The sequence below is a fragment of the Amia ocellicauda genome, chromosome 13, assembly GCF_036373705.1.
Source record: "Amia ocellicauda isolate fAmiCal2 chromosome 13, fAmiCal2.hap1, whole genome shotgun sequence".
Classification (NCBI taxonomy): Eukaryota; Metazoa; Chordata; class Actinopteri; order Amiiformes; family Amiidae; genus Amia; species Amia ocellicauda.
In genome coordinates this window covers 34,192,281-34,217,892 of record NC_089862.1, presented here as the reverse complement: position 1 = coordinate 34,217,892, position 25,612 = coordinate 34,192,281, and the positions used below count along the sequence as shown (strand labels likewise).

The 25,612-nt window shown below is 46.1% G+C and overlaps 1 protein-coding gene across 1 annotated transcript in view; it reads right to left on the bottom strand.

Annotated features, from left to right (window-relative positions):
* Positions 1–25,612, bottom strand: part of ccdc171 (coiled-coil domain containing 171) — a 79,261-nt gene that overhangs the window by 40,906 nt on the left and 12,743 nt on the right. The window contains exons 11-20 of the mRNA XM_066720703.1: positions 25,134–25,237; positions 22,057–22,146; positions 21,203–21,403; positions 15,208–15,375; positions 11,716–11,904; positions 9,241–9,742; positions 8,919–9,035; positions 3,618–3,823; positions 1,802–1,972; positions 991–1,176 (exon numbers count right to left, since the gene is read on the bottom strand). Of these exons, the coding sequence (XP_066576800.1) occupies positions 991–1,176; positions 1,802–1,972; positions 3,618–3,823; positions 8,919–9,035; positions 9,241–9,742; positions 11,716–11,904; positions 15,208–15,375; positions 21,203–21,403; positions 22,057–22,146; positions 25,134–25,237 (1,934 nt within the window). The remainder of the gene's footprint in view (positions 1–990; positions 1,177–1,801; positions 1,973–3,617; positions 3,824–8,918; positions 9,036–9,240; positions 9,743–11,715; positions 11,905–15,207; positions 15,376–21,202; positions 21,404–22,056; positions 22,147–25,133; positions 25,238–25,612) is intronic.

The following is a 25,612-nucleotide window of genomic DNA, read 5'->3' as shown; positions in this document are numbered from 1 at the left end:
AACCCGGCCCTCTCCTGTTCTCCGTCTCATCCCTTATTAGAGATTATCTTCACAGAGGCCCCCTGCGCCGTGTTGTCACAGTAAGCGGTGTTGCTGGGGAATCAAAGCGGAGCCCCACCGCACGCCGCTAAAGCCGCACATTATCTCGCAAGTAAAGAAGACCGCATGCGGCAGGATCTTCAGAAGTCGAGCAATCTCACGCCTTGACAGTTCACAGCGAGAGGCCGTGTTCCTCGTCTCTGAGCTGAATTTAACACATTTACTGCCCTTGCTCCAAATTGCAGTAATTGCAGGCCAAGACAAAAATATTAATCATAAGGAGAGAGAGCGAAAGGGGAGATTTGGCGAGCTGAAGCACGAATAAAATGACCGAATTCACACTAATCCTGGCGTATTGTACACATAATTGAATTATCACTGCAAGGGACCCATCTGTGTATCTAGCAAAGCTGCCGACATTAACTGACTGGTGGCAATGTGTGCAAAAGAAAGAAAGAGGGAACAAACCCGGCTCAGTGCCCTCTCTGCAGCGGTGATCACCTGTGAGCGAGGGCTGACACCTGGGCCTCTCAGGACCGCTCTCTCCGAGCCTCACACTCTACACGCCACTCCATCACCTGCCAGCACAAACCTGCACCACTCGACTGCCACGTCTCACTTCACCTCCGCTTCACTAATACAGATCACAGCCCTGCCTCTTCTCCCTCATTTCCACAATTCACGCTGTTTTTCATTTGTACTCTGCATTTTCACCGGCATTCCTCTCCCTACATGCACGGCACACGGTCTCTGATTTTGTTTGGATCTCAGCGCCTGAAACGCAGACTGTATCTTTTATTGCACGTGTCCATCTCAACATCAATAAGTCCTCTCACTACACAAGTGGGATTTCGCTGCAGAAGAGAGATTCTGAACAGTTCTGAAGGTCAGGGCAGCGATCCTCTCAGAGTCAGAGCGCCCCGGTCGGATCCAACGGAAGGAGAGACGTACCTGGACCGCCTGGGACAGGGTCCGGTCCTTCTCCGCCTCCTCCCCCGAGTGCAGCTCCAGGCGCAGGCCCAGGTCGTGCAGCTGCCGGGCCTGGTCCTGCAGCAGAGTCTGGGCCTGCTGCTCTCTCTGCAGGGCGCTGTGCAGCTCCTGGCACACGCTGTCAAAGCGCTGCAGCGGGACGCCGGCCTACAGGACAGACACGCACAGACACCAGAGGCACACGCACACGCACACAGACACGCATAGAGACATACAGCAGGACCCACACACACACATGCAGACACACGCAGACAGCGACACACAGACACACCGCAGGACCGACACAAACACACACGCAGAATCAAATTAACAATGAACCATAAAATAACACTCTTTCTTTTTTAAAACAAAGTCTTTATGAAGCCACGCGATTAATTATTAGCCGTAACTTTGTAGTGGTGACCTGCCAGGCTGTAAGGGTTTTGCCCGCAAACACTGCTTAGATTTCATTCTGCATCATTAAACCCATTTACAGGAAAACATGATTCCTTTCAAAAACTTAAATATTTAGATTCTCAACACTACCCTCTCACCACTGAAACCAATCGCTTTAAACTGCGCCTATTATATAAATATAAAACCGTAGTGCTCTGGCACGTTCTTGCACATCAGCACGATCGCGACGCTCATCACGGCGGTTTAATCGACACAGACCGGATCTCTGCGTTTCCCCGATAACCATGCTTTGTGTAAAAGCATCCCAAAACTTTTCAGTCGAGGCCAGAGAGAGAAGACACGACCAAGACCCCCGGCCACAGCGCCCCACACTCACAGCTTGCGCTGCCACCTTCACGCCCTGCGCCCGCTCGGCCTCCTTCTTCAGCTCCTTCAGGGCACGCTTCAGCTGGCCCAGCTCCACGCGCAGCCCCCGCCGCTCCACCTCGGCCGCGTGAAGCCGGCGCATGAACTCCAGCATGTGCTGCTTCAGGGAGGCGGCCAAGTCCTGAGGAATCAGACCAATGAACACATTAAACAACTGTCTTCATGTACAGAAGTCCACCGTTCAGGTGTTCACTGAACAAACCGATCCTTTTCACCCTGGAACAGAGGAGACTACATGGGGACTTGATTCAAGTCTTCAAAATCATGAAAGGCATCGACCACCTCAAACCAGAGGAGCTTTTCCAGATCAGCAGGGACACACGCACCCGGGACACAAATGGAAATTGGGCTTCAAGGCATTCAAGACAGAAAACAGGAGACACTTCTTCACACAGAGAGGCGTCACAATCTGAACAAACTCCCCAGCGATGTGGCTGAAGAGACAAATTGGGAACATTCAGAAACAGACTGGATAGGATCCTTGATCACTTAGTTATTAATGGACACCAAACGAGCACGATGGGGTGAATGGGCTCCTCTCGACTGGACACTTTCTCATATAAAGACAGAGGCTACATTTGAGTAGTGAAACAAGTTCCCTCCCAGCACTGGATGCTTCAGGTTACAGGTACACGATTCTACCTTTAAAACAGTTCCCACTGAAAGATGCACCATAATCTAGAAAGAGATGACAGAGGAGATGGATAATGTCTGTAGCCTCTAACAACTTATTTAATTTTCCAGCATTATTTAAAGGATAAGTCCCACCACTTCTAAAATCATGGTTTTATGCAGCTTTATGTGTTGCTATACTGTATAAGTAAGATATATAATATAATATTAGTATTGCATATTCTTGACAAGGTACTGCCTTGACAGTCAAATTTTTTTGCCAAGTTTTAAATTGAGTGGTATGTGTTATACACTATAACAGAAAGACACACACAACCATGACTTTAGAAATGGTGGATCTTCCCTTTAAGCCTGTATTTCTGTGTTTTATGAGCAATTTGCAAAAAAAATACCAATTCTAGTCAACAAATGGGGGCCTATAATAGAAAACTGGCTATTTGATTACAAACAGACCTGTTTCCAGTTAATGATTGCATCTACAGTATGTGGTGAAATTACAGTCTTTACAGGGTAAACACTGGGCTTCCAGCACACATCTGTCTTCAATAGCTTCCAAAGCCCCAGGCAAATACAGCAGATAAACATCGAGAGGGAATTTAAAGGAAGATTTATTGTATATTACACAAATAGAGAGAAAACTCAGGAGGCGAGTGAAGCCCTGCGATACGGGGAGCAGCCCTTCCTACGGGCTCAGAGAGGAGTAGCCGTGTTTCGTCCACGGCGGTTAATCCCCTCCCCGGTGAAGTTCACTGTAGTGCTCGACAAACACGGTGCGCTCCACAACACTCCCAGCTGAGCTGCACAACCTTTAGCTGTGAAAGGTGACCCTCTTTGAGCGGCGGGGGTGTGCGGTTATGAGAGAGGAGGCTGCCGTTGCGGGTCGCTCACAGGGAGCCGGGACTACAACTCGCTCGGGTTGAATACAGCGGACCGGTCTCCCCGAAGACTGGCGCTGCCTAACCCGAACCGATTAGCCCGTTTAATGAAAACAGAACACGGTCATAAATAATAACGTCGTTTCTGAAATATTATTCAAACAAAGCAGGCGTCCAGTGTCGGGACTCGAACCCTCCACAGTCTGTGTGGGAGGCACACTAATCTGTGAAGTCACGTAAATAAATGAACGAATTTACCTCGTTTGTCATGGCTGTAGGCACTCCGGCTTTGAGCATCTTCTCGCGGAAGCTGTGGAGGCCCTGGCCCAGCCTGCTGCTCAGCCCGCCCTGCTCTCCCTGCCAGTCCAGCCCGCCTCCCTCCATCTCCACATCCAGCCGCTGCATCAGCTTGGCGAAGGAGCTCTGGGCAGCGCTGAGCAGCACGGTGGACGGAGAGCTGGCATCTGAAAGACACGCAGACAAGACAAGAAGAGCAGAGAGTCCTCGTTAGGGCCTTTGTAGATCTCTGAGGTCCCAGTCCAAGATTCTGGGCAACAGAGACGCAAATGAGAAGCACGTTCGCATTCACGAGGGGACGAACTACGTCTGTCCCACTTGCAGCACCTCGACACCCTGATGGTCTTGGGCTGCTTTTGTGTTACAGTCTTAAACCGCTTGTCCTCGTTGTCTATAGCTGGAGGGGACCAATTAGCCGAGGACTGTCTGAAGGGAATGGACACGTTATTGCCACTCTATCGACAAGGCTAGCAGAGAGGGATCGTCAGACTCACTGGGTCACGCGGCTCAGATGGTTAACAAACACTGCCGACAGCGACAACGATATCCAGTGACAAATCGCCGGAATGGGATCAGAAAGGTGGCTGAAGTGATCGTTTATCTTTTTGACTGTCATTTCAGAGCTTCTGTATCAAACCCGTAGAGCTAGGCTGCCTACTTTCCGTTCCGCTCCCATGGGTTTCTACGTGTGCTAATGTCACTTAAGTCTTTCTTATTTAGAAAACCATGTTTCCTTGCCTGCTTTGATCAAACCAGTTCTTGTCATAGAAGCGCACAGTGTTTTCAGCGGCGTTAATGAGATTGTGAGTGGCGTAAACAATTGGGAGACTGCTGACGGGGAGTGAAGGCAAATGAGAATAAGTAGGTTGTTTCCATTCGTCCGCAGATTTTAAAGAACCGTCACATAACACCCCTGATCGCAGGTGTGGGGGGGGAAGACAGGCAATAAATGAAAGGATGCAGGCAAGTCCTGATTCGGCAAAAACGTCCTTTTTGAGAGGTTACTTGTTGACTAGATATGCACATGGCATGGCGTGAAGGCATCAGTTTAACATCTGCTAATGGGTCACTCCCTTCAGGAGACGTGTCTGCTTTCACATCCCACCCAGGAGAAATAGGACAATCAGCCATAATGGACACATATCTTTAAGTTTGTCCAAGTGTCCAAGTTCCTGCGTGCGTCTTCAGGCCCAGGAGGGCGAATTTGTGAGACTGGCCGGGGCTGCGCTCGCCCACTCTCCTCCCAGCTCACGACTGAGCTCCCCTCTCCCTGTTGCCGTACTATTTATGTCTGAAAACAAGGTGCTATAAATTTACCTCAGATTCTGGGGGGGCAATTAAAATTTTACAGGCAGCGATTACCGATTTCCCCATCGGACCCAGGTAATCATCTTGTGTGTGTAATGGGTTTACGGCCTCAATGCACCAAACATGTCCCGCTTATTGCTGCCTTTCTCTGGGCTGTAATTATTAATTGTGTCGAAAGTTGATAAATAAAACTGTCGGTGCTGTTAATACTAATTAGCACTGGAGATAAATGTAATGGGTTTTATTTACGATGTCATAAACGCAGAGGCATCCGTTCCTGGCAGCCCCGAGACGCCCCGAGACGCCCCGGACTGTCGCGCGTTGTCTTGGTGTAATCTAGAGGGATGAGAGACGGGAGACGGGTGAACCAGCCGCGGTAAATACTTTAAGTACTCAGTGGGTTCTTTGGGGGCTGCTGCATTACAGGCGATTTATAGGCTGCTTTTCTCCGGCAGAGATGTGTTATTTCACACACAACGAAAGGCTGTCACAACAATTCTGCAGCCGTCTGTCGGAAAGCCTGAGCCGCGCGGCAATCCGGTGTGATCCTCTCGTATACGAGGCCTGCACACACATGACTACTCCGCCGGAGAGGAGAGGACGGCACAATAAGCACTAAAGCCCAGGCAGATCCAGGGTGCCTTTCACTTCCTCAGCTTTCGGCTGATTATATATAACTGCTATGTATACACACACGCTGTACTGACTGTACACTTATACACACACTTTTATTACGTGTAAATAGATTTCCCGCAGATATTCTTGTCCATTTTTAAGAACTGCCGGGAAGGTTTTAATTGTGGTGTGTGATAAGTTGTATATAGTGAGCTTTGTTAATCTTTGCACTTGTTTGAAGAAAGCAAGAGAATCAAAAATTGTGGTTGTAAGGTGATGGGTAGAGGTGTAGATATTGCTGTATTAGTATATCACTGCTAGTGATGATACTGGCCTCAAACAGCAGCAGGTAAAGATGATTGTGTGTGTGTGTGTGTGTGTGTGTGTGTGTGTGTGTGTGTGTGTGTGTGTGTGTGTGTGTGTCTCTCTCTCTCTCTCTGTGTTAGCACGTTCAAATAATTCATCTCGGTACAACTACAAATCGTGACAACATATTAAAGAAAAAAGAAGAGAAACAAGAATCATGATTTCTCATTGTCCCATCGATAGCTGATCTCACGAGTTACAAGACAACCATCAGCTCTGACGCATTCACCAGCTGAAGAAAACAAAAGCACAACAGCCACAAAAATCACACAGACTCGGAAAAATGGCCAGAACCACGATGTCCCCCTCTCAGCCAGGCCCGGTTCTGTTACGGTCATCATATCCCCACCTTGACCCGTGAAGAGTCACTTAGTCGCTGTCTGCTTCCTTCATATCTAATCAAGTTTTATTCTTCTATTCTATTTCCCCTCTTCTGTTCTTCTTAAACAGTTCAATATACATCGAATGACGAGACACTAAAACACTCATAAGAACATGAGAAAGTGTCCATTCGAGAGGAGGCCATTCGCCCCATCGTGCTCGTTTGGTGTCCATTAATATCTAAGTGATCAAGGATCCTATCCAGTCTGTTTGTGAATGTTCCCAAATTGTCTCTTCAGACACATCGCTGGGGAGTTTGTTCAGATTGTGACGCCTCTCTGTGTGAAGAAGTGTCTCCTGTTTTCTGTCTTGAATGCCTTGAAGCCCAATTTCCATTTGTGTCCCCGGGTGCGTGTGTCCCTGCTGATCTGGAAAAGCTCCTCTGGTTTGATGTGCTCGATGCCCTTCATGATTTGAAGACTTGATTATTCTTCTCCGAATCAGGCGCAGTACACATCAGTCAAAGCGCACTACAACACCCCTGTCCAGCCCCGAGACGATCACAGCGAGGTTATGCGGTTTATTGGTCCGAGCCGCAGTGTAGCCGTGCCGGGTCGGACCGCGGGGCTCCTGGGTTCAGAGCTGCAGGCACCACCCCGAGAGCGGCCGCTACCGAAACCACTTCAATGGGGGGGATATCAGCTGTGAACACCAGCATTTACACCCATCCCTTCAAAGTCAAACGGAGCCCGCGGGTGACGGGTCGTCTCCTTCCAGTCCAAAGCGATCTTTTCATTTTAAAACACGGCAGATCTGCTCCTTGCATCTCCGAGACCCATTGCTCCGTCTCAGCCATCGTTCAAGAGGTTCCGTTTTGTTGGTGCGATACAACAAGCAATGTTTTCCGATTTCCAAATCAAGAAAATACTTGCGGCGGTCACTCTGAGAGAACAGCTGCTGCTGTACACTGATGTCTACAGCTGCTGTTCTCTCAGAGTGACTGCCACACATCTTTTCTGGTGGTTTTAGGCAAAATCAGCCTTTCAGCTCCTCCACTGATTTGACACGAATCCCCCCATCGCAGAATTACGATTGAGTTTCAAACACAAGTGCTTTTCTGGCAACCCCAGTTGTCTATCAACAATTCGGGACACTGGAGTCGATAAGTGCGCGGATCGAGTTGAAGGCTCTGCCAATCTACTTAATTCTTACCTGCACGGATTTTTTTTCCCCTTCCAAAAACATATTAATAATCATAACCTGCTATCACAGCCTTATCTTAAGCCGCAGCTTGTACACGTTAGACTGCCAACGAACGTCTAATGCGGTTAACTCGATTTTGATTTTAAAAAAAATATATATATACACCACTTTTAGAATTACATCTTTTCACGGTGGTTTCATTCGCGGCTCTTTTCGTGCTGTTGTTGTTGTTTTGTTTTGCGCGCTCGCTTTCCACAGTTTACATCCATCCCGAAGTCATTCCTGACACCCACCGTGAAACTGACATATTTTTACAGCACAATTCAACCTCTGGCTTTAAACCTGTGTCAATTATTGATGGGGAAGCCATGCTTTTTATTACTAAAACACACAAGAATTACGTTCCATCCGCGTCCCAGACCACTCTGATGGGGGGCTTGAACCGAGGGGGGCAGATTAAAAAAAACACTTCCACCCAGGCAGACGGAGCAACGCATCTCGGAGACGGGAATTCCCCGGGCGGGGGCGCCGTGCGGCAGGTAGCAGGAGAGAGTGCCCTACCTGCACCCTGACAGTCGAACGATTTCTGTAAGAGCGCTAAATTATTCATGGGGCGATGCACATGTCAAGAATGCTCAGACACGGACAACAGCAGGGCCGTGTTCAAATCAAACATTTAATACATACACAATACCCGCTACACACTTTCATTTCTTCTCACACAATAGAGTATCCGTTTCATTACTTGTTTGCTGATAAGGAAATAGTACATTTTAGCTTTCTTTAAAAAAAAAAAAAAACACCACTCAACCAAAGCTTCTGGAAAGTGTCTGATTGGAGACATAAGTGGATTTCTTACTTATTCATCTGTTCATCATTCCTTATTCCTTTATTTATTTCATTTTTTTTTCCAATCTTTCCCCATTTAAAACTGGTCAAAACTAATTAACACTTTTTTTTAAGGCTTAGTTACTGATATTTGTTTTTTAAGTGTCAATCAATAGGATGCCGATCAAAAAGGTGAGGTTTTATTCAAGATTTAAACACATACAGAATCTCTGTGGAAGTCGGCACTTTTACCTCACTGTTAAGATCATACATTTTATATATTGATCCTGGGGGGATTTAGAGATCAGAATTTGTCCCCAAATACGTTTCTGAAGGAAACATTAAGTAGAGCTGTACAGTGTAATTCTGAGCTTAAATTCATATATTCTGCTTCATTAAAATCAAAACAAAACAAAAAATCTGATGTCTGCACAAGCTTTAACACCAAAAGGGTTCAGTATTCGTTTTATGTACTTGCTCTCAAAAACATGTAGAAATTAGATATTATAGATATACAAAAGTAAAAGAAAGAACTTAACAACAACGGGGGAAAGTTGATCCCAAGGAGGTTCTTTGGGCTTCCAACAGTAAAATGGAGAATTAAGCACATCAACAGCTTACCTGTTTTAGACATGGTGTCCAGTAGCTCAGCCATTGAGCTGAGGACCGCGGTGAGTAAATCCCGGCTGGTGAGCCACCGCCTGGCCTGACCGCTGCGCCACGCCTGCTTCCCCTCCGCTGAAACACAAGATACAAGATCGAGTTTCTCCTGCTAATAAACGTCCACAATTGAAAGATCGTGTTAAAATGTGCCATTCCTCGGTGACACCTGCCGAGCATCACCGTCGCATGGCAGCGAGGGCACACCAGTTAAATCAACACCATCGCCGGGAAAACCTGGCCAAACACACAAACCCGTACCCCTCATCTCCCAGGAACCTACCGGGCCACTGCGCAGCCGACGTTACCCCTCCGGCGCAGACCGCGAGAGCCGGGAGGTCGCCAAAGCCCCGCGTCCAGGTGAAGAGCCGTGGGCAGTCCCGACCCAACCTGCGGAAGCGGTGCAGCGCGATCACGGTGATGGCAGCACTCCGGAACATGCCCGCCATGCGCCCGGCCGGCCTCCCCTGGACCAGAGGCGGCTCGTGGGTCTCGCTCTCCGCAGTCAAGGCCAGCAGCAGGGTCTGGATCTGGCGTCTGAACATCTCGCCGGCGCCAACCTGCTCCAGCAGCCGGGTCTTCTGGCGGGACAGGGAGCGCAGCTGACGGGAGAGGGGGCACAGGGCACCGGCCAGCAGGGCGCAGGCCGCCAGCAGGGCCTCCCCCTCGCGCCGGGCCCCGGAAAGGAGCTTCTGGGAGCGGGCGAGATCCAGCGCCATCTGGTCCCGGATCTGCTCCAGACCAGATGCCTTCTCCTGGGCTTCCTCCGCCGCCCGGTGCCACTTCTGGGAAAGAGCGGAAAAGACAGTGTTGAGTCCATTGATGGGTTGAACTTTAAAACACTCCCATGGAGAAACATGTAATGCTTTTGGGAGAGTGGGGCTCGCTCTCACACCACTTCCAACAAATCAATCGTGGAAATAAAGCCTGTCCGAAATATGAAACTCCTTAACTGAATATTCTACAGATTTTTCTGATAAGAATAGAATGATTTGAATCGGCTTCGTATGAAACTGTAGTCGAGCTCTGACTAGTTAACCCGCAGCTCCAAGACACAATCCTCCGGTAACCCACAGCTTCAAACCCCCGATCATTAAGATTCGAGGAATACAAAATGAAACTGGCCTACCTGTGACTTTACATCAATGCTATCTATCTTAAAGGAACATAGAATGAGAACAACTTGACAAAAACTTGATGTATAGTCATGTTATATTCATTTCTCTTCTGTCATTTAAGACATACATACAGCTTAGCTTAAATACTATTGTTTTATGTATATTTTAATCAATTTCCATATCAACAATTTATACATGAATTGTAACCTATTCCATATGTTGTTCAAACGGTTCATTAGAGAAATGTGAACATCTTGAAGGCCTATATCTCATGTCAAAATCATATTTGTCCCCCCTGAAGTTAATCAAAGTCATACTCCGCTCCTTTCATTGCGTTTCTTCATTAAAGCTGCTTCCTCTCTGCCAGGAACCACCGGTCACTCGCCAACAAAAACACTGCCGTCTATTCCGCGACACCGAAAGGCAACCGACAAAGAATGCAATGAATCAGCATCGCACTTGGTCGGCCGTCTTCGAGAGAGACTCCGATCCCCCGCTATCAGTTTTCATTGTTACCGCTCTGAAATCGCTCAAGACTGCAGTCTACAGGACTGACATATATCATTACGCAGGTCCCCAGACAAATGTATTTCAAACTGAATTTCCACTGACCCAACAGACGTGAAGTGTGTAAGGTCTGGCTGTAATAGTCGCTGCGCTGTCTTCGCATGCGATCCTAATGTCTTGAGGAAATGCACTTTGCGGGCCCCGCGCTGCAATCCTACACATCCCGCCTCGCTCATTAGGGACTTAAGTTGCCTGAAATTCAACAATTTCCTATGGGCTGTAACTTTAGCCCACCGAGGCCTGATACCTACAAGAAAAACCCATCAGCGTATTCATGTCATGCAAACGACTCGAGGAGGTCTCACCCGAGTCGGATTTCCGTTTAGCCCTGATCCATGTTCATTTTTTGGGAATCGATGCACACCTTATTTTCACACGTCTGGTACCGGAAAGGACGGCGAACATGATTTAGACTCGCAGCAGGTAACCAAACCCGAGACAGATTGATAGTCCTTCCCCGGGGATGCTTTGTCCCACAAACGCTCGAGCAATTCCTCACGAGCGCCTCTCTGTTTGTCTGTTTCAATCCCCCGTGGGAAGGAAGGGACGTGAAGCGAAACGATGACAAGATGCCCTTTGGACAAAACAACCGAAGCGCCGTTCTCTCCTGAAACCGGAGCACTCCATTTCAACTGCACCTCCAAAACAACAACCCCCGAGATTGCCGCATTAAAAACAATAGGGACTAGAGATCCGAGGGCTAACGGGTCGCACTGAGAAGCATCAGCACTGGGACACGAGGTGGAACAGAGTTTACAAACCCTGCGCTTTAATTTAGCAACTGTTTGGCAGTGGGCTCTCTCTCTGATGTGCTCAATACTTCTCTTGTGTTTAAAACAAACGTAACAGTTGCTCTCCGGGGGAAACCTCAATATGAGCTGGTGCCCAGTGAAGGGGTTTTGAGAGACCAACAGTCCTTGATATCAGATGCCCAGGACAGGAACAAGCTCAATATATAGATTTTGCATAATTAAAACATTAAAGAACATAGCCATATTAAACGCTATACAACATATTATAGGTTCGACTTGTGCAGGCCCTAGTGAGACAGCTAATTCAACACAATACCGTACCTGCGCCCGGGCTTGGACTTCCCCGGTCAGACTCGAGTAGTGCTGCTCCAGGTCTCTCCTCTGCTTCTGCCAGGCCGCCTCCCTCTCTCGGAGCTGCTCCGCCAGCTTGCTGAAGGTGTGCTCCTGCGTTTGCTGCAGCTCCGCCACCGCCGCGCTCTTGCTCTGACAGACGAACTCTAGATGGGAGATCTTGGGAGGGAGACGGAGAGCCTCGGTCTTTGGGAACATTGTTCGGCGTTCTTGCAGTGAAATTCTATGGCGTCACAAGCTTGCTTTGCACAGAGATCAATGTTTTCGTAAAGCCATCCTCATGTGGAAGCGCTGTCGCACTGAAGCTGAGCTCTTATAGCACCGCTGGTACACGACAGGCCCGTACGAAACCAAACGCACCGTTTATCTATCTTTTTTAAATCCCCAACTGTTGGACAATCTGTAGTTTTCTATGGAAATAAACCATTTCATGCGAACATAGTGCAATCCTTTACCGGTTATTTGCATTCAAAATAAACATTTTAAATGATGAGGGGCAAAAACCAGCAGCTTTTATTAGCAGAAAACAAACCAAAATAAACAGCAATTTAATTCATGGTCAATGCTGGAGATTTGTAAGCATATCAATTATGTTTTTATTATATTAAAAGCTTTGTTTTTCTCTTTCTAAAAACGACATGCCTTGAAGAGTTTGTAGTGAGTCTTTGGGAATCGTCATTTCTTCATAAACACACATAACAGTCACAGCTATAATGCTCCTGCTGCTTCTGCTCTCAAAAAGCAGTGACTTCCGTACGTGTTATTGACTATTTATTTTGAAAGCTGTTAAGATGACATTTTAATTATGAAACCATTGCTGTAAAAGTGCTGGACACTACAACGCATATGGCTTGTCAAGCATAAAGGACAAAGACAACATCTGTTGAGCAAAAACAAAAACCTCCAACAGGACTGTTTTGTGCCGACTCAGTTTTTGTTTGCGTTAAATTTGTGTGTTTATTCGGCTCAGAAAAAGCCCGGTATTTGCAACGACTGTTCAATAGTTTTCACTCTTTCGTTGGAAAGTGTTTATTCTACACTACTGTGAAAGTGACACAATCTGTTACTATGGATCCCCTGATCGTGTTTTAAACTCTTTACACGATTCCCCAATTAATTTGCCCACACTGTTAATTGTGAATTTATTTGTCGGGGGTTTTGTCATTGTTTTTACTTACTATCACTTTAACAACGGTTTATTAAAATTGAAGAAAATGCCTTTGTTTTTATAAGCTTGTAGCACAATGTCGACTCTGAGAATCAGCTATAATTGTTTAGATTGCGTTTCCAAGCAGTGCAGTTCAGATTGTTGTTATTCTCTGTGCTTTCACTGCAAATCCCTGCAGCAGTTCAATACTGATGCTAGTATACATATCTGTATGATTTTCTTTACCTCGATTTAATATTAATTTCCACAGAGCATTAAATATACCCCCAGCCCCTGAACATTTGCTACCCTGACCCTCCCGACTGCCTGTGGACTCTTATTTAACTTCAACTGCAGTGGTGGACAGGATTGATGGTATTTGGCTGCAGAACAGTATTATGAAATAAAGTAGACAACTAATACTGCAGAATTTAAAAAGGTACAGATGACACGTGCATTAAAAAGATGTATATCTTGAATTGAACAATGAGTGATGAGTGTAACATCAGTCTGGGCATCCTGTGTAAAGAGCAGAGATTCCTTGCACCCTGACCAGACACATTGGCCTCAGATCCACACATGAAGGGAAGTGTCACGCCGCAGGGCCACCCAGTCTGCAGAGTCTGTGCTGAAACCACAACAACCAGAACTGAACTGCAGCCCCGTCTTCTGCGACGCACTGTTTACACAGGATTGAGAGATTAACGCTGTTTTCATCTCGGCGATTGTCTGGCGCACACGGACAGAAACACTGGAGTTGATGTGAGTCTAATTGTACCAGAAATTAAAGTGTTTAAATCTTCAGATGAATTCAGCAGTTAAAACATGAGTTTCTACAAAATAACAGACAATGCGTGGGGACTTGATCCAAGTCTTCAAAATCACAAAAGGCATGGACCACATCAAACCAGAGGAGCTTTTCCAGATCAGCAGGGACACACGCACCCGGGGACACAAATGGAAATTGGGCTTCAAGGCATTCAAGACAGAAAACAGGAGACACTTCTTCACACAGAGAGGCGTCACAATCTGAACAAACTCCCCAGCGATGTGGCTGAAGAGACAATTTGGAAACATTCAAAAACAGACTGGATAGGATCCTTGATCACTTAGTTATTAATGGACACCAAACGAGCACGATGGGGCGAATGGCCTCCTCTCCACTGGACACTTTCTCATGTTCTTATGTTGTAATTGTGTGTCATGTGACAAGTTTCCTATGATAGACTGATAGATAGCAGCTGGTCCAACAGAATTTTTTTTTTTTTTTCATTTGGGGTTTAGGCTGTTTGAAATATCACTATTGCAGTTAAGGCTTCCCTTTAAACGTCTCTGATGAAGACATAACAGCACCTCATTATAAGAGGGTATTTTAATTAAACAACAGCTGATGTGTTGATTATTGTATTATTCTTCATTGCCGTTTCATTTCAAAGTCTGCGGTTTAATTTGTTTAGAATTTCTCAGGGCCCTAAACGTATTACTTAGTAAAAACATTAAAAACATGCCCAGAGCACAGCAAACAGAGAATACAAAAACACTGCTAGACTGCAATAAAACAGGGGCTCAAATATAAAACAAACACAAATGAAGGCAGAGTATTTCACCCATCTGCACCTCTGAGACGAGAAAGAACTGAAGTCACAATCAATACGAGGGAAAAAAAAAAATTCACACTGATCTGACGCTTATAAAACTTGGGGGGTAACTCTAACAGAAACCAATGCCACGTCTCACAGAGGTGAATAAGAGGATTTAGCACAACCCTTGTTTCGCTAATTAGCCCGGCTCCGTGCTCTGGAAGCCTGCAGCTAATTACAGCCCCGCTGCCGTGGTGGGAGGCCGAGGCGACGGCTCTCTCTCCCTCCGAACAGATAGCATCTCCACGCCACCTAACAGCGAAAACAAACACGTGCCGCGGCCAGTCACCGGACCACGGACGCGCCGGAGCGGGTGCGGAGAGCCGGCTGCCCTGACTGCTTCATCAGCGGCTAATTTATGTTGTGTTAATTAGGTCCCCGTGGCCGAGGCTGGCTGGTAGCAGGAACGAGAGATGGCGTGCAGACATCAGTCGCATTTACATGCCCTCAGCAATGGCATCAAACCGCGCTGCAGACAAGTCATAATTAATGCTGGTGAATTATTAATGCGGCCCAGTCCTGTGCGTTTCATATTATAAACATGTATATAAATAAATATATAAATGTCAGTTCTCCCTCGCCCTCCACCCCCTCGGCCGGGGAGGACGAGTGTCATCGCCTGGAACCGCCGGGCGAGCGCAGCCTCCACTGCCTCGCTCCCCTTCGCCGGCCTACCTTCTCATTAGCCCGGCTGAGGTCGGAGGTCACGGCATCAGTCTGCTCCTGCAGGACGGCGCGCAGCTCGGGCCAGGAGAAGCGGCCCAGCAGGCCCCCGGGTTGTTTTATTAGCACACAGCCTGCTACCAGGCGCTGGTACAGGTCGTGGAGAAAGGTCAGCTTCTCCTGAGAGGAACACACACACAGCAAAGGTTGTTAGCAACAAAAGAAGAAACGAGAAGCAAACACACACACACACACACACACACACACACACATAAACAGACAATGGAAGAGGAGGCAGCTGCTGTGCCGCAGTACTTTTATTTATTTATCTCGCTACCCTTGGTCGTAATGAGCCACAAGTCTGGTTTTATGTCAAGAGATATTTATTTATTTTAAAGTTTTGCTTAAATAATCAAGTCGCGCCTCTGGCAGTTATGGTGTTTATTCTGAGCCGAGGCACTTCTTATGCTCTCTATAACGAGTACCAATCCATCAGTAAATACAGCCCAAGCAGACACACACACACTCTATTTATATAATTATTGATACATAGAATAATAGTGACAATTCATTACTTCCGTGTGTATTTGTATTGAGTGGACGCTGACAGTTTCGTGCTAGATCTTTCACACTCGGACAGGGTTACGAATAAATCAGGAAATGGCAGAACAAGGTCAGGTACAGAGACACATGTAGATACTTCTGGTTTACAGTTGTGCTCATTTTGTCATCTTTTTTTAACGTCACAGTAGGAAGACGACAGGTTTGGCTTATATGAGGTTTCCTTTGCCGCTGCAGCCCCTATGATGCTCATTTTCACGTGACTCAACTCTAATGCCAGTTTAAACTTTGGTCAGGTGATCCACGGGGCTGAATGATTGCCGTTGCGGGGCATCGATGACAACATTAACCTCACAGCCTGATAATCCACACACACGATACCGAACACACAATCTCATCGACACCGGGGGCCGGGGGTAATTGGACACCAAATTGAGACTGAACTATGTGTGCTTTTACTGGAGATAGTTCATTATCGCCTTCCTAAACCTTAACACACGAGGACTTGTATTACAGTACAAAGTTTTCTGCAGTCCCAGTTACGCAGGATTCAGCTCGGGGCGTAACTATGCTTCACTGACTGAGCGCCGCACTCTTATATTGTATTTTAACATCACATGAGATCCACAGAGCTGCGATGGAGGAGAAGTTTCGAGTCACTTTTCCTTCATTGCTATTTTTCTCCGACTCCTCGCGTTACAACAAGTGCGTTTCCATCTCCCTAAGTGTGTGTGTGGATTGTTTTGTGTTTGGACTCTTAGTTAAGAAAATGAAGCTGAATTACAGCAGCCAGTGTGCATTATTTATGTTTGCTAGATACCAGAGGGACTAAATAACCAGTATAAGTGGATATCCCAGTGAAGAGCTAGCCAACCGGCTGTATTTTTTTTTTTTTAATATATAAAGCTATAAGCTACCCTGAAGACATTTAAATTGCTAATCACTGCACATTTTAAGTACCGTATAGATAATTAATTATTTAGACACAAGTCCAGATAGCATTTTTTTACTAAAACAAAATCCTTTTTTTCCCCCCTCTCTCTAACCTTGAACATTCAGTTTAATCCGATAATGTTTTATAAGATGAGACTGTAATTAGCACTTCAGATTCAATTCAAAAAGACACCATGGACAAAAACTCCACATGAGAAATAAACTTTTCTCCCCACAAACTGATTTCAACCCATTTCACTTAAAAAAACAGATCAGAAATATGCATACTCCCATTACTACAAATAAAATAACATTCACCGACTCTCAGTAACTCACTCAACATCTGAATATTGAGCGACAGCCAACATTTTTGCTTTGCTGAAACCTCATGAATTCGGTTTCCCCCAGAAGAAAGTAGCCGTGCTGCTCGGCGCAGTCAGAAGTAGTGCCAACCGCAGCTGAAACGGCTTCTTGATCTCTGGATTTCCTTAAAGACGTCCAACACCCCTCTCGTTTACTCCTCCAGACGCGAACGATACGGAGCAGCGCGGAGCTCGAGAAGCGGAGGCTCGGACAGCTGTTCTGTATTTACCTTGCTGATAGATGCGCCGGCGCTCAGTGCCATCTGTACGACATCCAAATTCAGAATAAATAAAACTCGTAACAGCCCGCAAATGAAAGCCATGTGGGTTCTGGACGGGCGATGCTCTCGAGGAGTGAGAAAAGCAAATCATTAATTGACTGTAGGTTATTCCCTGTCTGGATACAAACCTCCCACACACAAGGAGAGACCAGTAAAGGGAAAGACCAACGACAGCAGCTCAATACCAGGACTTCAGAGCGGCATTGTGAGAATGTAGACATCAGGATTATGGGGACAGAAAGTGCGAGATAAGAGCTGTTCCCCATTGTGCACAAACAGCCCTTCATACATGCCAACCCAAACCGGCACCCTGTCCACATGCTGACAGTACATATTAGCCCGTTTTAAGGTCACCCCGGCTTTGATCGATAGCTCGTGTGCAGGACTACCTCTGCAAACGCACAACGGCCAGACCGAAGCCTCACCGGGCGCTGGAAGTGGAAGGAATGTCGGCCTGTAGCTCACTTGGCAATCGCTTTGAGATTTGTCAGAATAATCGCATCAAGATGGGAGGTTTAATACGACCGACAGCAGTTGGATTGCAGTGATGGATCAGAGGGCTGGTCAAGATGAGATGGGAGCCCATCTTGCTTCTTCTGCCAAGACCTCACCAACACACATTTTCTTAAAGGCCAAAGATGAGATTTGTACGTATTGCTAGTTTCTCTAAAAACATCATCTGTTACTTTAAATGACAGTGTGGACAATACAGTAGGTTTAGTTTAAGGTTGTGAAACATGTCGGTACACAGTCTGTGGAGTACCGAGGCCGAAAAGAGGGAATGGGAGGTCCAAGAATAGGATGTTCTGCATTAAGACTTCAGTTGAGTGAAACGCAAAATGGGATTGGTGGTCTCCAGCATGACGTGCATCAATCCCAAACAAATGCCAACAAAAAACCCAGTTACCGGTTAATTCGTTGCTTTCATCAACCTCATCAAGTTATGAAATCCCCATTGTCTTAAGAGGAGTTCATTGGACAGGACTAATGGTTGATGGCCTTGGAGTATCTCATTGGATGGCCATCATTGAAAAGGTGAAACCTTATTCCAGGTCTGAAGGGAATGTCCTACTGAGAGACTGAGGGACTGAACCTTTTCACCCTGGAACAGAGGAGACTACATGGGGACTTGATCCAAGTCTTCAACATCATGAAAGGCATCGACCACATCAAACCAGAGGAGCTTTTCCAGATCAGCAGGGACACACGCACCCGGGACACAAATGGAAATTGGGCTTCAAGGCATTCAAGGCAGAAAACAGGAGACACTTCTTCACACAGAGAGGCGTCACAATCTGAACAAACTCCCAAGCGATGTGGCTGAAGAGACAATGTGGGAACATTCAAAAACAGACTGGATAGGATCCTTGATCACTTAGTTATTAATGGACACCAAACGAGCACGATGGGGTGAATGGGCTCCTCTCCATTGGACACTTTCTCATATAAAGACAGGGGCTACATTTCAGTGGTGAAGCAAGTTCCCTCCCAGCACTGGATGCTTCAGGTTACAGGTACACGATTCTACCTTTAAAACAGTTCCCACTGAAAGATGCACCATAATCTAGAAAGAGATGACAGAGGAGATGGATAATGTCTGTAGCCTTGAGCCTGAACATATATTTCCCACAGTGTAACATTTTCCTTATTTCTGCCCCAAGGGGGAAAAAAAGAAACGACGCACATGTTTTGTTTTCTGCATTACGAAGTGTGTGGTTTTATCACTGGGGTGTGCGTTTAATCTACAGAGAGGGCTGGGAGGGTTGAACATGTGTACAGTCCGTCCGCTCGGTGCCATGTGCGACACAGACTGGGTTTTGCCGTCTGGATCCGAATCCACGGAGGAGCAGAAGGGCTGAAATGCGATCTCAAAGCCACAAGCTCTGCAGTCGTGCCTGATGAGGACGGAATGCAGGAAAACCACGGAAGAGAGGAACGAGCCAAAGTATGCGATTCCCTGGAAACAGAGACGGGTCTGACATTTGCTTTGTGTCGGTCTGAGCGGATATTTGCACCACATCAGGTTGTTGGAAGCTCTGACACCTCCATTCCTCAGAGCCCAGCAGCCAGTTGAGGTTAAATACGGATACTTTTAGAGAATGGGGGAAACCAAATTAGTTGTGATATTCTGTGTGTTTGTATTTTGTATCTTTAATTGCCTCCTAATGAGCCCTTTAAAATAACAATCATTTAAACAAATATTATATAGCATCCTCAAATATATGCATCCCTAACTTGTATACCCGTTGTTAGTCAAACGGGTCCCTTCGCAAACCTAAATAACATAACTTTCAATGGACAAAACATCTCCTCCGTTTATTTCTACCACCTTGTTTTACAATTAGGATGTATTTCTGAACTAAGACTGGTGGGGGTTAAGGAAGACAAGCCTCTGATTTCTCTGTTTTTGTATCACACACTTGGCCAAACACAGACAAGAAAATAAGAATCGGTTGACTGACATGTTGCCCATTGCATTAAACTGTGACATTTTCTACTTGAAGCCTGTAAAATATGCAAGTATAAAATATACCGGTATAAGAAGCTGAAATCTGGAATTGTATATAGTCAAACTAGAAAGTTAGGTTTATGCGTTTTATAAGTTACGTATAACCTCATGACTATAAAAGGATGCGTTTCACTCGACACGTTTTGCGGTTTGTTGTTTTCGCGTTACAGATAATAAAGTGTGGCTCGGCGGCCGCAGTCCTCTTTTCACCAGGTGGCAGAGCTCATCTCAGGCTATTCCTGGACTGGGATGGAGCAAAGCCAAGCCCACACTGACCTGCCCGTAAATCAAATCAATTCACTCCATCCCCTACGATTCAATTACCTCACTTTCAACCGCGGCTTAATTGCTGCATTCCGGGCGAGTGCGGGAGTGTCGCTCACAGCCCAGGTACTCACACGATAATTGGGCTGGGGGCGTTAATACATGAGATTCGGTTTTGAAGTAAACCGGCCTGGCGCTTTTCACAGCAGGTAAAGTGAAACATCTGGAGAGTCGGGGGGCATCCGGTGTGATATTTAGAGAAATGGTCCATCTTTTGAGAACACTACTGAACCATCGATTAAATTCACGTGTGGTCAAACTGAAATACAAGCAAAGTTGTTATTTAATGCCACTTTGTGCAAGTGGATCTTCGGAATGTGAAAAGTAGACTTTTTCATCTATACATGGCTTCAGAAGGTTTTTAGTTCCTCTTTATAAGCTTTTAAGTGCAACAGTCTCTTATTTGTATCCTTACTTTTGCTTATATTTATACCAATCTGAGCAGAAATTGTTTCTGAAGACGAGGACTTGCATTTATTAGAAACAGACAGTTTTGCGATTCTTGGATCGTTTAGTTAGTCGCTGCTAAACAAGCGTTGTGGATGAAACAGCCTCTTGTTTTTCAACTTCCTCCTGTTTTGATGCTCTACGATCTCAAGCCGCTGCGATCGAGACGCTCAGAATCCTGCAGGGGGTGAAAAACCGAATCCACACACTCCAAATCCGGGCTACAGCAGCCCCAGACCGACGAGGATACCTGGAAAGGCCGCGGAAGGAGATCCGGGGCTTAGGACAGCAAGCGCTTCTTCACACGGAGAAGGACGGCAGCGAGGAATTGACTATCAGAGCATGTAGCCGACGCTGATTCACCGGGATTTACCTTTATTTATTTATTTATTCAGAAGACAAAACATAATCTGATCAGGCTTTGCAGATCAATAAGCCATTAGCAACCAGAAGGAGCGCGCCGGGCCGACACGCCGCCCCTCTGGCCCCTAACCATGCTTGTGCTCGTCTTCTTATTTGTGGGAAAGTCGAGGAGGAAGGAAAGAAAAAAAGAAAAAATGATCAACAAAAGCTCCTATTAAGCAGAATACCTGAGAATCCTGCTGGTAAACCTGGGTAAGCTTGTGGATTTCGCGTTCAGCCTCCGCGGCCCGCGCTCTCTCAGCCTCCCAGCGGCGCCGAGCGCTCTGCAGCTCCGTCTGCGCGCGCGCGGCCCGGGAGTCTCCGTCTGCGCAGGCGGAGCGCAGGAGGTTGATCTCGGTGGTGGCGGCCGCCAGACTTGCCCGCGCTTCCTGGGAGTGAAAACAAAAGCGATTGATCGGGGGGTCAGAATCTGGAGAAGCCCTCAGCAGAAACTAGCATCGGTGATCAGTACGTTGGGTTCAGCACTAATTAAATAAAGATGAATTTAAAGAGGGAGACAGTGACAAAGTTCATAGAAGATCCCGTCCTTTTCGTTGAGAATCTTGGACAGCATGTAAATCTATCAGTTGAAAATGTAAGGCTATATTTAGGTCCAATTCAGAGGTCAGCAAATACAGTAACCCACACTGGCATCACATGTTGAGAACAGGAAGAGAGCAGACTAATCTGGATGAACCAAACAACAACAATAAAAGTATTTCCCCTAAAATATTACTTATTTAGTAAGAATACAAGATAAAATATGAATTACATCAGTGGATTTGGGCCCTGGCTCAACTGTATTCAATTAGGACAGTTTCCTTCCTCTCTTCTGGCAAAATTAGACTGCATAACAATCATGACACAGACTCGTGAACACAGGGGGACGTCTGTTTGCGTTTCCCCTCAGATGGAGGTTTCACAAAAAGAAAACAAGATAATGAATTCAGGAGATGAAACCGATTCAGAGTGATCCCAAGGCCCCGGCCGGCAGGCGAGCCGCACCAGCGCAACACGAGAGCCGCCGAGTGACACGACACACCTCTGCGTCTCTCCTCTGTGCGCAGATAAGGTCCTCTTGCGATTTGCAGTCTCGGGCAGCCGTCTCGTGCCGTTGTGTCACGTCCTCCAGCTGAAACGGAGAGGGGGGAGGTTTGAGAGGCGCAAAGAGATCAACACATCTAAATATAAGAACAGAAGAAGAACATAAGACAGTGTCCAATCGAGAGGAGCCCATTCGCCCCATCGTGCTCGTTTGGTGTCCATTAATAACTAAGTGATCAAGGATCCTATCCAGTCTGTTTGAATGTTCCCAAATTGTCTCTTCAGCCACATCGCTGGGGAGTTTGTTCAGATTGTGATGACTTTGTGTGATGAGGGAATATAATTAAATGATTCACACAACTGGAAAAACTCATTTAAGAAGCAGTGATTTAACTGTAACTATGCTCATTTACTAAGTTTAAAAAACAAACTATTTCATGAAGACTCCTGTGTGAGATCTCTCAACCTCTTTCAAACACATGGGATCTTTAGGCTGCGGTCATCGGAGTGTATTGACTGCTGTGATGTCTTTCGTCAGAAAATGTGATGCGGTTTCTGATGAGATGAACGATGTGTTCAATAAAACTGATCAAACCCAGGATTTTTGTTCACCCGCTGCTAGCAAAAGTGTCCATAAGGTCTCCCTCCAAGCTTGCATTTCTCGCCGGCTCTCACTGGATCACTTCAGACAGAATTCATCACTAATCAAACTCTTTTAAGAAAGGCGCATTAAATCCGTATATTTCATCATGCACTCCCCTCTCCAGGACGTGTGCAGGTTTAGGAAACACAATAACAGCTTTAAACATCTTTTAGGGATTTAGTACATTTCCACAGCAAAATACTTTTGGAAAATGCAAAAAAAATTACATTTTCCCTTTACACTGACACGGTATGACAGAAATACATGATCTTTATTGTCTGTGTGTACTGTACATCAACGCAAACGTACTACACGGCAATATTATCAAACATATTTAATTATGGTAACACAAGAACCTGTGCTTTTGTTACCTAGTATTTAAATGTATATAACAGCACATGCCATAGAGGCAGACAGTGTTTAAACTAAATGCAGTTGCAGGGAAATCCTTTATCAGGTCTGTTTACCTCAAGAGATATTGGTATATAGTTTGTTGTTCAGGTGAAAGCTCTAGTATGCGCCTCAACTGAATTATTAAAGTATAAAATGGCGCTAACTGGAAAAAGTGGCAAAAGATCTGCTTTTCTTCTGCAAAAACATCCTTATCATAAAGGTTTAAACAATTCATCACTTAGTATTGTTTCAAATTGAATATTTTTTCCTGCAGTCCAATACATAACATGATTTTTCAACTGAAATGCAGTCTGAGAATCAGGGATTCACCAGAAAGAGAAAAATACAATAAAAACACAAACGTTGTGGTCAGGATTTCATCAGGATTCATTTTACTAATTGAATCCCGGTAAACGACAACACGAAGGTTCAGCTGCACACCATCCAGACTGGTTAGAAGCAGGGCAGTGAGGAGCTGCAGAGCAAAGGGTATTAACAGTTTCTCAGTAAAAGCGCAGCGGCTCTGCTGCCCCAGTTTATGATTTCTCAAGCGTCTCGGTGTAGGTCACTCAAGTTCCGCACGGTCGCCGGCACAGTAGGACACAACTCCAGGGTCAGTCAGTCACTGTCCTACGAGGGAGTCATGCGGCAGGTCATCCGTGGGACCTCAACAGCCTGTGATTTATTCTCCCTGACAGTTCATTCCTCTTTCTGTCAGAACGCTCCCCGTACATCCCTTCCCAGCCACCCCCGCCGGCGTCCCGCCACAGTCTCTGGCACACATCCTCCGCCGAGCGTGCGTCGCGGCCAAGGCCTGCTGAGTCGACCCCTTCCTCGCGGCCGCGGACCACGTGACGCTCATCTTCGCTGGTAACGATACGCTGTGGGCGCCGTGTTCCTGCTCACTCTCAGCTCTCCTGCGCGGGCCTCGGCGGAGACTTCTAAACCACCGACTCGGCTACTTCCCGGGCCAGCTCAGGGCTTTCGCACGGCCTTCAGAGGGGTAATTATTTCCCTCAGTTAACTGTAACTGGGCTTGTTGCCCCCTCCTATTCCCCCGAGTGGGCAGGACGTGGCCCTTTCATTAAGAAGCAGCTAACGGAGGCAAACTATCACAAACGGAAGGCCCCCTTTATTCTGTGATAAATTGGTTTCCCTTGCAGCCTCTCACAGTGACAGGCAGAGGACAAAAGAGCAAGTGGCAAATATAGGACCAGATTTAGTTAGGAAACCAAAAAGAAGAGTTGGGGAAACTTTTCAGGCTTGAAAAGGAACACGATGTGCCAGGGAAGGATTTTCTGAAATGTTTTTATCATTTAAAAAGCTTAAATGTCACAGTTTAGCTCTATTATATCGTTTATACGGTTAACCTGCAAGCTCTTCATTAAACGGTCTGCAACATCACACACAGAAAGACTAAAATACACTGAAACGTTAAACGGTCAAATCAAAACAAAGAAAACCTAAATTAATGTCCAAAAATGGGTGGCACAGCTACGTAACTTGGATAGACAGTTTATTTCTTTAATGACATGACATAATGAATCTCACACTGAAGAAATGGCCGATATTAACATCTCCGATTCAAAGCACTCGAGGGCAAAGAAAACCCGGTCCGAGATCTTCCTCGCTCACCTGGTTGGGCCGCCTGCACGACTTTTCATTTTTTCCCCCTCCAATTATGGTGATTGTGTACCTTTTAGTGCTCACAGCTATTTTCAAGTGACACAAAAAGGAGCGGAGTATAATTAGTGCCGGATCCTTCCTCACGGCCTTTGATTTATAATTCAGTACAGCTTCTGATCGTTAAGGGTAATTTATCTCGGACTTAAAAGTTCCTATTGCAGAATGTAAAAAAAAAGAATCTTGAAATGAAACTGGAACGGAAACCATTTGCTGCTCTGTGCGCAAAGAGGAATAGAAATCGTATTATAACCATTAGTTATCCCCCCAAAAGAAATTAAGGACATAGAACCCTCACACAAAGACAGGGCGGTAAACAAAAAGGTTCGTCTGTATAAAATTACAAAAAGTCTTACGTCATTGACCGTCTGGCGCAGCTTCTCCTGGTAAAACACCAACGTCCGGCGGAGACTCTCCAAGAGGACAGAGGGGCTCAGCTTGCCTTGCTCTCCTGGCTGGACTGTGGAAAGGAAACGCAAAATACCAGGCGGTTTATCAACAACAGAATTCCCCATCGCCTCAAACTCTCACCTTCCGGAAAGGGAGTCATGTGATCACAGAATGGTCGTGATAAAAGGGCTACAATTTAACAAAGGGTTTATTACCAATGTGCCTTGAAATGCTCAATATTCTAGTGATATCATCTCAGTTTCACAGTATTATTGTGCTGTGGAAATTGCTCTGGCCCCCACTGGTGTCCAGCAGAGCCAAGATCACCCGACATCTCATTAGTTTATTTGGAATTAACACGGCCGATCTGCAGTGCGGTCTCAAAGGTGGTGAACGGAAAAGGATTTACTCTCTTTAAGGACTAATCAAAAGAATTCACATCATA